Below are 13049 nucleotides of genomic sequence, written 5' to 3'. Positions count from 1 at the left end.
AAAAGAAATCCACTGTATAACTAACTCTATGAAGCAGAATTCTTTTATGGAACAATTATTTATTTGGCAACCTTTCCCTTTCTTCTCTGATTATTAGTCTTTTCAAGTTTTCTAGTTCCTCTTAAGTCAATTTGGCAATTATATTTTCCTAGAATATGTATTCATTTTAATAAGATTTTCAAATTTGTTAACATTGAATTATACATACTATTTTCTTGTAATTAAGGTAACTTTTCCACGTATGTTCTATCCCACTTCTCATTCCCAACACTATACATTTTAAATTTTCTCATTGTTCTTCATAATTAGTCTTTTCATGGTTTTATTGTTCTTTTTAAAAATACTCTTGCATTTATGTTCCAATTTTTGCATTTTTAATTCATTAATTTCTGCTTTAACTGTGATCCCATCTTTTTGCCTTCCTTAGATTTACTTTATTCCTTTTTTCTATTTCAGTGAAATTGTTACTTTATTTAGTTTTATTTCTTGATATAGCTTTCGCTGAATCCCAGATGTTTTGATTTTGTGCTCATAACCATTTTACAGCATAGTTTCAATTTTCTCTTTGGTCCAAGAGTAATTTAAGGAAAAAAATTTATTTCTAAGTAATTGGATGTTTATGCTGTCCTTTTGTTATTAAGTTCTAATTTAAGTGTCCAGGCCATGAGATGGGTGTGTGTGTGTGTATATATATATATGTATATATATGCTTCCCAGCTTTTACATCTTAATATTACATGCGATCTCTCTCTTTCTCCTGCTCCCTCCTTTTTTTCCTTTAGAAATTTGGATGTTGTATGTTCTTTTTTATTCTATTACATCTTTAAATTTTTTAAATATATTTCTCTGACAGAGAAAAGAATCTCACAGTAGCTATTACTTCTCCTCAATGAAAGATGAGAAAATAAGCACATTTTTACTTTCCCTTCTCTGATGCCACCCTGTACTCCCAGCTTCTATGACAATAATCTGGACCTTTAGATTTAGATTATCATTATTATTATTTAATCCCAACTCCTAATCCATGTATATGCGTTTTAAGAATTGTCTTCCATATCTCAGACATTAAGGACATTTGATTATACCACACAGAGATGAGTGTGAAGGAAGCAGGTCCAGGGCTGGTTCAGCAGCTCTTCAATGCCAGGGTGGTGGGTGGCATCTCTCGGGTGCTCTTGGCCTTCTCCTCATGGTCACAAGCTGGACGCCACAACTCCAGATATTCCATCCTTAGACAACCAACTTCAAGGCAAGAAGAAAAGTCAAGGCACTGCACTGCCTCTCTTAATCAAGAAGCAAATTCCTCCTCTGAAGCCTAACAGACACTCCCCCTGACATTGCATTGGCCACACTTAGTCACATGCCCCCCCCCCAGGCCAATCATCAGCAATGGCCAAATTTTGTCATTTCTCATCCTGTGGGACAAGGCATTCTGTCAATCAAACAAAATTGGGATTGTGTTAGCAGGAATGAAAGGAAAATGTCCACCCTATTGGCAACCAACAGTGAGTGTTGTCACATATTAAAAGTCAGGGATTAGGCTCAAAATTCAGTCTTACTGCTTTCATTATTCACTGACGTTGCTTTTACATTATTGAATTTATTTGCTTGGCTGAAATAGCTTCTGTGGATTCTTTTTTATTTTTTTCAGTTGGGGTGGTACACAAATGTTTACTTTTTCATAGCTTCTTATCTGATATATCTTGATAAGAAACAGAAATTTGTGTTTCAATCATTTCCCCTCAAAATTCCATGGATACTGCTTTGTCTTTGGCATTTATGTAGCAAATGTCAGTTATGATTTCTTTTTTTTTTACTTTGAAGGTAATCAATTCTTCTGCCTGAGTGGCTCCACAAAGCAAAAAATGCTTTCCTTGTCCACTGTCGAATCCCTAGTGCCTAACTCGGTGCCTGGAACACAAGAGGCTTGCAAAGGGCACCTGTAGAATAAATAGATGGAAGAACACTATTAAGAGCTAATCGTCTGTGGGGACTCCCCAGAGAGCAGAGTTTTACCTTCACATTGAAGAGTTTCTTTCCCCTGAGTGTTGTAAGCACATAAAGCTAGCTGGGAGCCTCTGTTGCTCCCCCACTTTGGCAATGTTTTCTCTGTGCCAGGCACCAAATGTGAGCCCCCCACAGTGGGATCCCTGCTGTATATGCACCCCAGTGTCTGGGTACTTCCTGGATGCTTCAAGAGGATGGAGAGTGGCCCCACCTGACTTTCCTGTGGTTTATTTTTTGCCTGCAGCCCTTGTCACAACAAACTTGGGAGCATTCCTGGGTTCTGAAGGGGGTCCCTCCCTAAAGAGGCTTTTCTCTTCTAGGAGGTGAATTGAAGGTTGTCAAACCTTTCTTTCAAACTGGTCTCATCTGCATGAAGTCTTACAGAAATTCCTTGAAACGTCTGGTAGGTGGGTGGAATCCTTTTTCAGTTTTGAACAATGACACAGATTTTCCCCTATCATTATTTTCCTTTGGTGCTTCAATGGCAGTTTGGAAGGGAGGTGGGATAAGAAGTGAGGGTCTGGATGTCTGTCACAGAATGGAAGTCTGTCCTTACCCTCTCTACCTCACAGACACACCCATGGGATGTATACCCCCTCCTCTCATCACTAATCCCTCCCGTTGTGGGATGTGAGAACAGTTTCTCTTCTCTCAGCTCTGTGCTTTCTGAGATGCCTCTTTAAAGTATTTTGGATATCCTGGCTTTGTCTTTCTCTGTCTCATATCTTAGCTCTCAGATTTTTTCCACTTTTCCTCTGAGCTTGGGGAGAATTTCTGAAAAATAATTCTTAAGCCCCTTTGTAGCTCTCCCTATAGTTCTTTGATTTCTCCTTCCTTTATATTTTCTTTTTCCTCTCTCTTGCTTTCATTAGTCATCACTACTCTCTTCCATCAACATCACTTAGGCGCACTTACCTAAGGATTTCTGGGCACTTGATTTGGGGCTTTCCCATGGGCACTCCTGAAAATTCTGGGGGCAATATTCCCAGTCTTCGAAGGGCATGGCTGTATGGTTGAGGTTGCTGGGGGATAGCAGCAAAGACAAAGAAGACAGAACTGAACGCATAGTTCTTTTACCTCCAAGCATGCTTAATGGCATGGTTTGACACCAGCTGTGCTGAATCCTCTGGGCACCTCTACTGCATCCTGGTCATCTAGAAGTTCATGAACTATATAATGTCTTTCACTGTGGCCACCATCTGGTGACCCTGAGTCCTAGAGACTCTGACCTAGTGCCTTGACGAGGACATGGAACTACTTGGACTGCCCATGGAACCACCAACCTCCAGACTTCAATACTGGGCTTTAGAGCCATTCTGTGATATCTCCTCTGGAAAGGAATCCAGTAATGCTCCCAAGTTGATTGTGACAAGTGCTGCAGGCAGAAATCAACCATAGGAAAGTCAGGTGGAACAAATCTCCATCCTCTTGAAAGGAGGATTCAAAATTAACCCACAGTTTCAATGTGCTTTCCAAAGGTGGACCCGAGAGCTGGGGAATGGAAGATGGTAAGCAGAAGGTCAGACCAGTCCTTGGACAACATTGGTGATGAAAATTACCCAGGTAGCTGAGGAAAAAGCAAATGCCTTTTATTTGGTAATGAAAACTGTGTAAAAATGAGCTCAGCATACTTTTTCCTTTGGCCAGAGATAAGGGGCATGATAATAGCTGAGGCCTCAGTGGGGGCTGATACTTGGACAGCACCTTACTTTGGATTAGATTTCTTTTTCCAAATCCCTTAACACATTAAAATCTCCTCACTCTGCCTAAACACAGTTCTCCAGAGTCCTTTATAAAACTTCTCTCTCTTTCTTTCTAATACACAGATGAAATCTTGCCTTTGCCCTCCTATTGTACCAGGAGCACCGCCCCCCGCCCCCCTTCCCCGCCGTCTGCTGCAGCCACCTGAAGCCAGCAGGGTCATTGCTCTCTGGGGCTTGTCTGCAGGAACTGTAATTCCTTCCTCGCTGTGGCCCATGGCTGCGCTTCCTCCCTAAGAATGTCTGGACTGTTTACTCATTAGTGTCTTGGGTAATTGCCGAGCTAAACAGAAAACTCAGCTGTCCTGAATCACTCAGGGAAGACTCTGGTGCTTGTAGCTCCACAATCACTTCCACAAATGAATCAGGAAGGAGGGGGAGGCTGATTACAGTGAAGAAGGGGACTCTTTAAACATACCCTCTCTAATAAGCACGTAGAAAAAAGGAAAGGGAAAACTGACAGTGGGATGACACTGGCCTCTCAGTAGGACATAACATAGTTCTCTTGTTTGCGCAGGGACGAGAGGCTGTGATTGGCTTGCTGCAGGAGGGATTATGCTGAGCTGAAGGCCAGCTGCAGTGAGTGTATGCACAGGCAGTGCAGGCATATTCCTAGTGGGAAGGCCACATATTCACCAGGGTCCACGGGCAGAGAAATAGAACTTCAGCAACCAAGCGAGACAGGTGCAGTTGTCTGTAGGTGAAGGAACACCTGAGTCTCCACACAGCTTCAAGGGGCTACCCCGGAATTTCACTCAGCTCAGAGAGCAAGGTATTCTGTATTGCTAAAATACAAAAATGTCACACTACTCTCTGGAAAAATGATCTCTTTGCTCTAAATTGCATTCTGTAATTTTTTTCTCATTCCTCTCACACCACAGGCTGAGAAAAAAAATCATAGCTTCTTATTTACCTGTGAAACTATTTCCCATGGGAAGGGGTGTGCACGTGTACATGCATACATATGCCCAGGTGAAGGAACTGATATGAAAATGATAAAGAAAGAGAATGTTAGGGAACTGAGAGAAGGGAAAGGTGTATCCACTGAGGGTTTTTTTTCTTTAAATAATAGCTAGCTTTGTTGATGTCAAATGTTGTGCTAAGCATGCAAATAAATTCTTGTATGTAGTCCTCACATCAACCCAATGAGTTAGGCATCATCCTTATTAAAAATGTGGAAACTGAAGCAGTACAGCATAGACTCCAACACAGGAGCCTTGGGAACAGCTCGTTTTGCTTTCAAAATCAGGCTCTACCATTTGTTGGCTGTGTAATTCTGGGTAAGTTACTAAATTCTCTCAATCTCAATTGTTTTCTAATAAAAGGGAGAAAGGATCTATCTCATAAGGTTGTTGTGAGCATTAAATGAGATATATAAAATGCCATAGGCAGAGTGCCAATAATTTAGGATATTAGATTTCTTCCTAATTTTATGAATAAACATTCAAAAATCATTTCAGTTCAGTTCACAAAAAATGATGTTTAAGTTAAAAAAAAAACCCTGATCATTTGTTTGACTTGAATGAATTGGAAGGTTATAAAACCACAGATATGAACCATCTTTTGAAAATCTTGGAGGAGAATTAATGATTTTCAAGTACTAGGATGCATTTTGATTTGGGTACTCTTCAGTTTGCAAGATGGAAAATTATCTCTTGATTAAAAAGATTTTCTAATCCTGAAGGGGACAGGCTCATCAGCTTGACTCTGCTACTTCCCTTCACCCCCAACTTTGTGTGTGGGCAGCGGACAGAAAAACTGAAACTGCTGAACCTGCCCCTCAGCAGGCTGGGCAGCCAACCCTCATCCACAGTGAGCTTGCCGTGCATGTTCCAGGAGGAAGCAGGGTGACAGGTCCCTTTGCCAGTCTTGGAGAACCTGCAGCCAAGGCAGGCTAGTCTAGGGAGGAGACAGGGAAGCCATTAGAACAGGTCAAGACCAATCCAAAGGAAGTGTGCCGTGTACATGCCTGGGTACAATGAGGGAAAAATGTATCCCAGAACTTATCATAAAACTCTCCCTGAGGCCAGGGGCTCTGGCTTATGTCTGCAATCCCAGCACTTTGGGAGGCCCAGTCAGGAGGATCACTTTAGGCCAGGAGTTTGAGACCAGACTGGTCAACATAGCAAGATAGCAGAAAATTTTTAAAAATTAGCTGCATATGGTGGTACACCTATACAGTCCCAGCTACTTGCAAGTCTGAGACAGGACGATGGCTTGAGCCCAGGAGTTGGAGGTTACTATGAGCTACGATGGTGCCACTGCACTCCAGCCCAAGCAACAGAGTAGGATCCCAATAGGAGAGGGAAAAAAAAGCTCTCTCTGACGATCATTAAGAGTTATTAGCGGTTGAAAGAACAAAGTATCCTCTGACAAATGTATTGAAAGGAATGATTCATCAATGTAAATTTACACCCTTTTCAAAATCCCTTTATACTGGCGCTTCCTGCTGGAATGTGGAGCCCAACGGCCTGGTGCTTCCTTCTTGAAACCAGGCCCCTCCCGGCATATGAAACAAACTTGGCAGGTCAATCCTGAGTCTGAGCCTCCTGCCAAGGGAACAGTAAGAGATTCCCCACCCCGACACCCCCCCCCACCTCCCAGGAGAGTGGATCTACTCTGGAGCAGCTAAGCTGGAGGAGGCAGGCAAAGAGGGTCAGTCCGTGAGCTAGGGGCACCTGGAGAATATGGCTGGTCACTTACTCCCCGGGTGTACTGTCCCCTACTCACAGTCCCCAAAGAACCTATGGATCTTCAGTTCTCCACCCAAAATGCCTTCCCTCTGTCCCCACTGCCTCCCCAAATTCCAGCACCAGGGGTCAGCTGAAAGCCACAGATCCTGAAAGGGCCACCCAGGTGACTCTGGCCCACACAGCCCTCTCTTGGCACACACCAGGCAGGGTGGGGGAGTGGTGGTGGTGTATAACCAGATTCCTCGTGGACAGAGACCGTCTTCATCATCAGCCACAGGCCAGAAGTACAAAGATTCGCTGATCTTGACAATGTGTCCGCCTGGGGACATAGGGTGGCTGTGCCCAGGCAACAGGCATCCCCAGAATTGATGGGGATGGGGCACAGGTGGGAAACCCGGTTTAACAGATTCTTTGCTTGATTCTGGGAAACACTGTCCTTGACTTGGGGCCAGGTCTTGACAGGTGGCCGATGAAGGTCGTAGGTCCTTTTACTGGCTTCATCCCTGTTCCGGCCCCAGTGAGGCCGCTGGAGCCGCCCTCGGTGCAGGTGACCGGCGCCCGGGCGGCTCCGCTCCGCCGCCTAGAGCCTAGAAGCTGCCACTGCGCCCCGGGACGCGCAGGCTCTGCCAGCCCCGCACGCTGGAGTCCGCGGGCGTACTGCGCGGGCAATCCGGGGGTGGTGTTTGAAGTCAGGCGCTTCCTGCCTTTTTCCTTGGCCCGGGTGCCCGGCCCGCGCTGCGCGGTTTGGGGATCCCGGGTCGCCCCGCCCTGCCAGCCGCGCCCTGCTGGTGCGCTCAGCGTCCCCGCCCCCAGCCCCAAACCCCCACCCCCTGTGCCCTTAGGGGGGCACCCACATTGGGGCGGGAGGGGGTCAGCCGTGCCCCACACGCCGAGTGGCGGGGAGGTGACGGTAACCGCCTTCCTATTTCCGCCCGGCCGGCAGCGCTGCGGTGCGTGCCAGCGGAGAGGTGCTGGGTCCTCCCTCCGCCCGCCCGCGCCGGGGGCCGGCCCTGCCTCGCCCGCGCCTTTTTCCCCCGCAGCGCGGCGCCGCTCCGCCACTCGGGCACCGCAGGTAGGGCGGGAGGCTGGAGCGCCTGCTGCCCGCTCGCCCGTAAAATGGTCACCTCGGCTGGACAGCTCGTCCTGTTGGCGCTGGGTACGTACGCTGCCTGCTGCGCGCCCCCGGCTTTCCCCTGTCCCCTCCGTTTCTCTTTTCTGGGGGGTTTCTGCTCCGGCCTAGGCGAGTGGAGGGAGGCTAATGCTTTTAATGGGTTGGTGCCTGGGAGAAAAAGGGAGTCCCTAAGAATTACAAAGAAGGGGACTGTGGAGCGCCCAGGCTTTCCCCGGGGAGTGGCTGCCTGGGCCGTTCGTGAGAACGCCTGGGAAGGGGAAGCGATGTGAGAACAGGCTTGAACTTTAATCTGCCGCGGCTGCGTCGGTGCATACACATGCCCACACCTACCTGCTTCCCTGGCTGCCTCCAAGCCCGTCTTCACCGGCGTCGGTGGTGTGTCTATGAGCCGCTTCGGAGCGCGTGGCGGGCGTCCGACCCTCTGGCCGGGTCTTGCCTGCTTGCCTCTCCTACCTCTGCCGAGCCCTGAGCCCAGCGACAGACAGATAGATGTTCACGGTCAGCGGAGGCGCCCTCAGTCTTCTAACTTTAAGATCTCTTAAGCGCTGGGGTAGGTTTTGGATTTTTGTGCGGATTAATTGTTCTTTTAATCAACTTCCTTGGGAGAAGTAGTTTCAGTGACAGCGGAGGGCAGGAGTGAAACCCTAGAACGTTGTCAGTTTCCTTTGAGTTTGTTCTTGGAAATGAACGAGGGAGGGGAGAAGGGAGGGGAAGTTAAACCCCGCAAAGCCAGATCGGGTCTGCGGAGCGGGTGCGTTTTCCAAGACTGAAGTCCACAGTTCTGTCTGTAACTGACGCGGGGCGCAGTGCCGCGCGCCGCCTGGCCTGCTTCTTGCTGCTAGTGAAGTCGGGTCATTTTGGCGTTGAGGTGGCTGATTAACAACAGCCCAGGTGTCCCGGTTATTGCTGCAGCCTTCCGTGAAGTGAATTGTTCGGTCGGCGTCTACCGAGTTTAACCCTGTCTAGCATGTTGCTCGCTACAGGGTCATTAGAGTCTATGGAAAGGCATGGAACCTCTCCCCTAAAATGCCCAGAGCCGCAGCCTCACCCGGTTCCGCGTACGATTCCAGGGGGTTCGTGGACCCGCCAGTAATCCCGCCCTTGAAACGCGGATTAAGAACCGCTGCTGAAGGAGAGGCATCCTCTAAGCCTAAGGCAAATACAGGGCAGTCGTGGAACCGGATGCTCCCAGCTGCACCCCCACCTGAAACTCACCAACAGGTGACATGATTACGGGCAGCTTTCCTTGCCCGTCCTTTTTCCCAGAGCTAACTTTTTAGTGTATTTTGATGATGGTTTTTATTTCAAAATTTCTAAAAAGCAATAAAACATTACCGATACAGTGGAAGCCTCCTGGATATACGATTCTCTGTTGTAATGTTTTTGCAGACAATAGTAGTGAATACTAATAATAGCTAACCTCTGTGTCAGGCAGAGTTCTAAAGTGTTTTTACATTTATTAATTCATTTAGTCTTGACACCAACATGATGAAGAAGGTATTATTATCATTGCATTTTATAGAAGAGGAAAGTAAAGCACACAGGGTCCGGAGTTTGTAAGTAGTTGGACCAGGAGTATTAAAGAGTATGGAAGAAGTGTGAGTATGAAAAGTCACTCCATTTGTGGTCAGTATAGTCCCATCTCCCAGGTTTGGGACTGTGTCTTAAGGCGAGATCATGTGGTATGCCCTGGAGCTTGCTGTTAAATTGGATTTTCTCTCGAACTCCTAGGATCTCAAGGTGGTTATTCCGTGAAAAGTAGAGGCAGGAAATGATGATGGTAAGCAAATTTGAGGAAATCTTTGAAAGTTGTCCCCAATCCTCATCGTAGTATACTTGCCCATGAAGACTACATTTATTAATCGTGTAATTTTTCTCTTTTGCCTAGGAGTGTTCTCTTCAGCTTGATCTTTGTTTCTTAAAAAAAAAAAAGTATAAATTTAAAGACTGATCAATATTTGTAAAGCTGGCTGGCTCATACAGCTCCAAAATGTAAGCCGTTGAAAAAAGTAGAGAAAAGCAGGAGTAATTTATACCAGTGAGGACTCCTTTTTATTTATATTTCTTTAAAAGGAAAATCAGAGCCGTTAGCTCTGTGCATTTAGTGGAACTGCTGCCTCCCACATGCATCCTTAATTTGCGTGTTTCCTCCAAAGCTGCTTTTCTCTGTAATTTTTCTTAAATAGCTGAAGGCAGTTCCAGGCAAATCAGCCAGTGTTCGCCACTAACCAAGATCTAGAAAACCTTCGTAGGAATTGTCTGAGAAGGAACAGACTGTTAAGAGTCTCAGCTGATGCTTGATGACTTGGAACCTGAGCAGTGATTAATGTTTTGAGTGAAAGAATGTGGAGACTGTTGCCCAAATGACAGCATTGAAAACATGATCCAGGTTTCTGTGGTGGCTGCCCTCCCATGTCAGGTTTCCATCGCTGGCAGGCAGACCTCACAGGGGCTTGGCACTTCCAGTTGTATGTCCTCTTCTGTGTTCAGGGAGCAAGATGTATAATTTTGGTGTCATGTTTTTCTCATTTGTAAAATGGGGAGATTAGTAGGGTTTTTGAATATATTTAATGTATGTGAATGGTGCCTGGCACGTAGTAAGAGCTTGATTCATCTTAGTCCCATCATCATCATTGTTGTTACTTTGAGCCCCATTGAATTCCAGGCATCATTGCAGGTTATGTGGTTTCCATAACTGGGAGAGTTTGTCCATTTTAATTTATCTCATCTTCCTGCTCTTTACCCTTCCTAATCCAGAAAAATATCACCCAACCTAAACACCTACCTAGGTGACTTCTAGTGAATTTGGCAGATGACATATTCAAGCAAGTTTGAGAGTTCTTTTGGACATCATGAATTCTTTAATTTTTTATGCAAAGCATTTGTAACTCCTTTTTAATATTCAATGATTATTTATTGAGGTCAGCACTAAGTCCCAGTTTTCTTGTCTGTAAAGTAGGAATAATAAAACTGTGCCAACTTCACAGGCTGTTATGAGAATCAAATGAGATGATTGATATGGAAGCTATTTATAAACTATGAAAATTCAGGCTATACACAAAATAGCATTGATTTTATGATACAGAAACAGGTTTTATAATCCAGAGATAAACCTTATTATTTTTGTGACAACTCCCGTAAGTGAGGACTGAATGTAGACCTAAGGAAGGATGCCCTAGGACACGAGGTGGCATTAAGGATGGCAGAGGTGAAATAGGTAACCTTTCCTGTGGAATTCAGGACTGAGGGACCAGAAGGAGGACTGAAGTAAGATGTTTCTTTTCTCCATTACATGGAAATGATGTCTTTCTGAGCAGACGGTGGAGGTTTTCCTAGGACACATGTTTTCCACACTGGGCAGCCATAATTAGTGTTCACTTAGAATGTGGGCTGTAAAGGTGTATACGAAAGTCTTAGAGGCTAAGTTTCCTGTATTTGCTTTTCCAAAATTTGGTTTCCTTGGGATAAAGTGATCTTTCCGTAAACACTCAATGTCCCCTGCAAAGGGGACTTTTCTTACAAGAATAAATGATACTTCGTGTCACTGTTACCGTGGTAACATATGTGAAACAGATGACTTTTCCGTTAGACCTATCTAAGGACCTTTTCAAAGTGTGTTTTGAACCAGGTCCTACTCTTTGCGCTGCCCACAAAAAGGGACAGGCAGTGGGAATAGGTTGGGTCAACTAAAATGAAAATGACTTGCACACCCTGAATCGGGCCTTTTGTGCTTGGTTTCACACCCAAAAATCTCTGTAGAATCTTCTATAGCAGTCCTTAAATCAGAATCATTTGGAGAACTGGTTAAAACAGATTGTTGCGCCCTCCCCGCAGAGTTTCTCATTCAGTAGGTGGGAGAGTTTGAACATCTAACAAGTTTCCAGGTGTGGCATATGCTGCTGGTGGCGAGGAGGGACACTTCCAGAACCACTGCTCTTCAGTCATTCACTGTGAAGGCAACTTCTGGCTTGATATCAGTATGTTCTGATGTTTATAAATGCCACTGTGGATTTATAAGCCCTTATTAAAGGCACTTCTAAGGTCTGTCTTGCTGACCAGGGCAGTTGGAACTGTTGCTGAGATATCTCAATTGTTGTAAGTATCCGTACTTTACCCATGGAAAATGTAATGAACTTAAGCCTACCAACACTAATCGTGTCATACTTTCCTTTTATTTGGATTGCCAAAAATTGACCATTGTTTTGCTGCCATTTCAAATCACTTAATTTTAAAGTAAGAACATAATTCAATGCTAAAGGGCTAATATGTTTAAGATTGCATCTAGATAGAGGAAGATTGGGTGATTTTTATGGTGCCTTTTGGTTTTGTTTAGCCTTTTTTTTTCCCCCTATGAAATGTCAAGTATAGAAGTTTTTCACAGAATCAGGAAAGTCAGAAATCTAGACTACCGAATCATCTCTTAGGAGTTCTTCATTTCAAATACAAGGCACATTCCCTTTATACCAGCTCTAAAATCTGGGTAAATTCTTTTGAAACATCATGAATTTATTGTATTTAGTATGACAAGAAATAGTTGTTACCTAGGCCTAGAAAAAGTTGGAAGTCTATTGAGATGGAATTTATGTGTTTGGCTAGTGCTTTGTCTTAAGTCAGAGGAAACATTTTTTTCACGTGGAGTCTCTCCTCTAGTCAAGTGAATTCTACGCTCAGCACTTTTGCCTTTTGTTTTTTGTTGTCCCCTTACCATGAAAGGCTTTCTGTTTTTCCCACCTTAGTGTTTGCACTCTTAAAGTACCTGTAGATGGTTAGTTCCTCAAGAAGGAACTTCTTTGTGTAACAGTCAGCCTGCTATTGCTTTGCCTTTTTGAGTTTTAATCTTCAAATGTGTTGACTTTTCCAGCTGGGAACCCTAGTGGCAGAGAGAGCCCTGGCTCCTCTGAGTTCTGTCTTGGATTGAGACTTGGTCAGTGCTTGACTTCTGTCTGCCAGTTTGAGGGCTCCTTCGTCTTCCGCTATTCGCACCTCTGAGCACAGGCCAAGGCTCAGTGGGGACCAGTAAATATTTGATGACCTCTTAGTGTGCCCAGTGCAGGACACTCCAAGTATAGACTCACTTGGCAAACACTTGGCTATGTTAACATTCATCCTGAAAAACTCTTTATTATCATAATCGAGGGTGGTTGCATGTAAATTCTTACATCACAGATGCAACTGTTTTCAGAATGGTGTTTTAAAAGAACAGATTATGATTTAATGTTTTTATGATTGTAAAAATATATATTCTCTAAAACATTTGGAAAATTAAGAAAAGCATAAGAGAGGATGTCTTAATGACCTATAATTCCACTACTGAAAGTTAACTGATTAATATTTGGTTTAGATCCTGATGGATGGGCCAGGTGAGGTGGCTCACACCTATAATCCTAACACTCTGGGAGGCTGAGGTGGGAGGATGGCTTGAAGTCAGGAGTTTGAGACCAGCCTGAGCAAGAGCGA

General features: G+C 44.8%; 1 protein-coding gene across 2 annotated transcripts in view; it reads left to right on the top strand.

Moving 5' to 3' along the window:
- Positions 1–7336: 7336 nt before the first annotated feature.
- TGFA (transforming growth factor alpha) overlaps positions 7337–13049 on the top strand; it is a 100108-nt gene continuing 94395 nt past the window's right edge. Inside the window, exon 1 of one of the 2 annotated variants that reach the window (XM_045549809.1) lies at positions 7337–7616. In XM_045549809.1, coding sequence (XP_045405765.1) covers positions 7577–7616 — 40 coding nt within the window. In that variant the 5' untranslated portion in view covers positions 7337–7576. The remainder of the gene's footprint in view (positions 7617–13049) is intronic. The other variant, XM_045549810.1, reaches the window with a different exon arrangement.

This window comes from Lemur catta, chromosome 4, assembly GCF_020740605.2.
Source record: "Lemur catta isolate mLemCat1 chromosome 4, mLemCat1.pri, whole genome shotgun sequence".
NCBI classification, from domain to species: Eukaryota; Metazoa; Chordata; class Mammalia; order Primates; family Lemuridae; genus Lemur; species Lemur catta.
The sequence above is the reverse complement of the archived record's forward strand: the minus strand, read 5'-3'. Positions and strand labels throughout refer to the sequence as shown.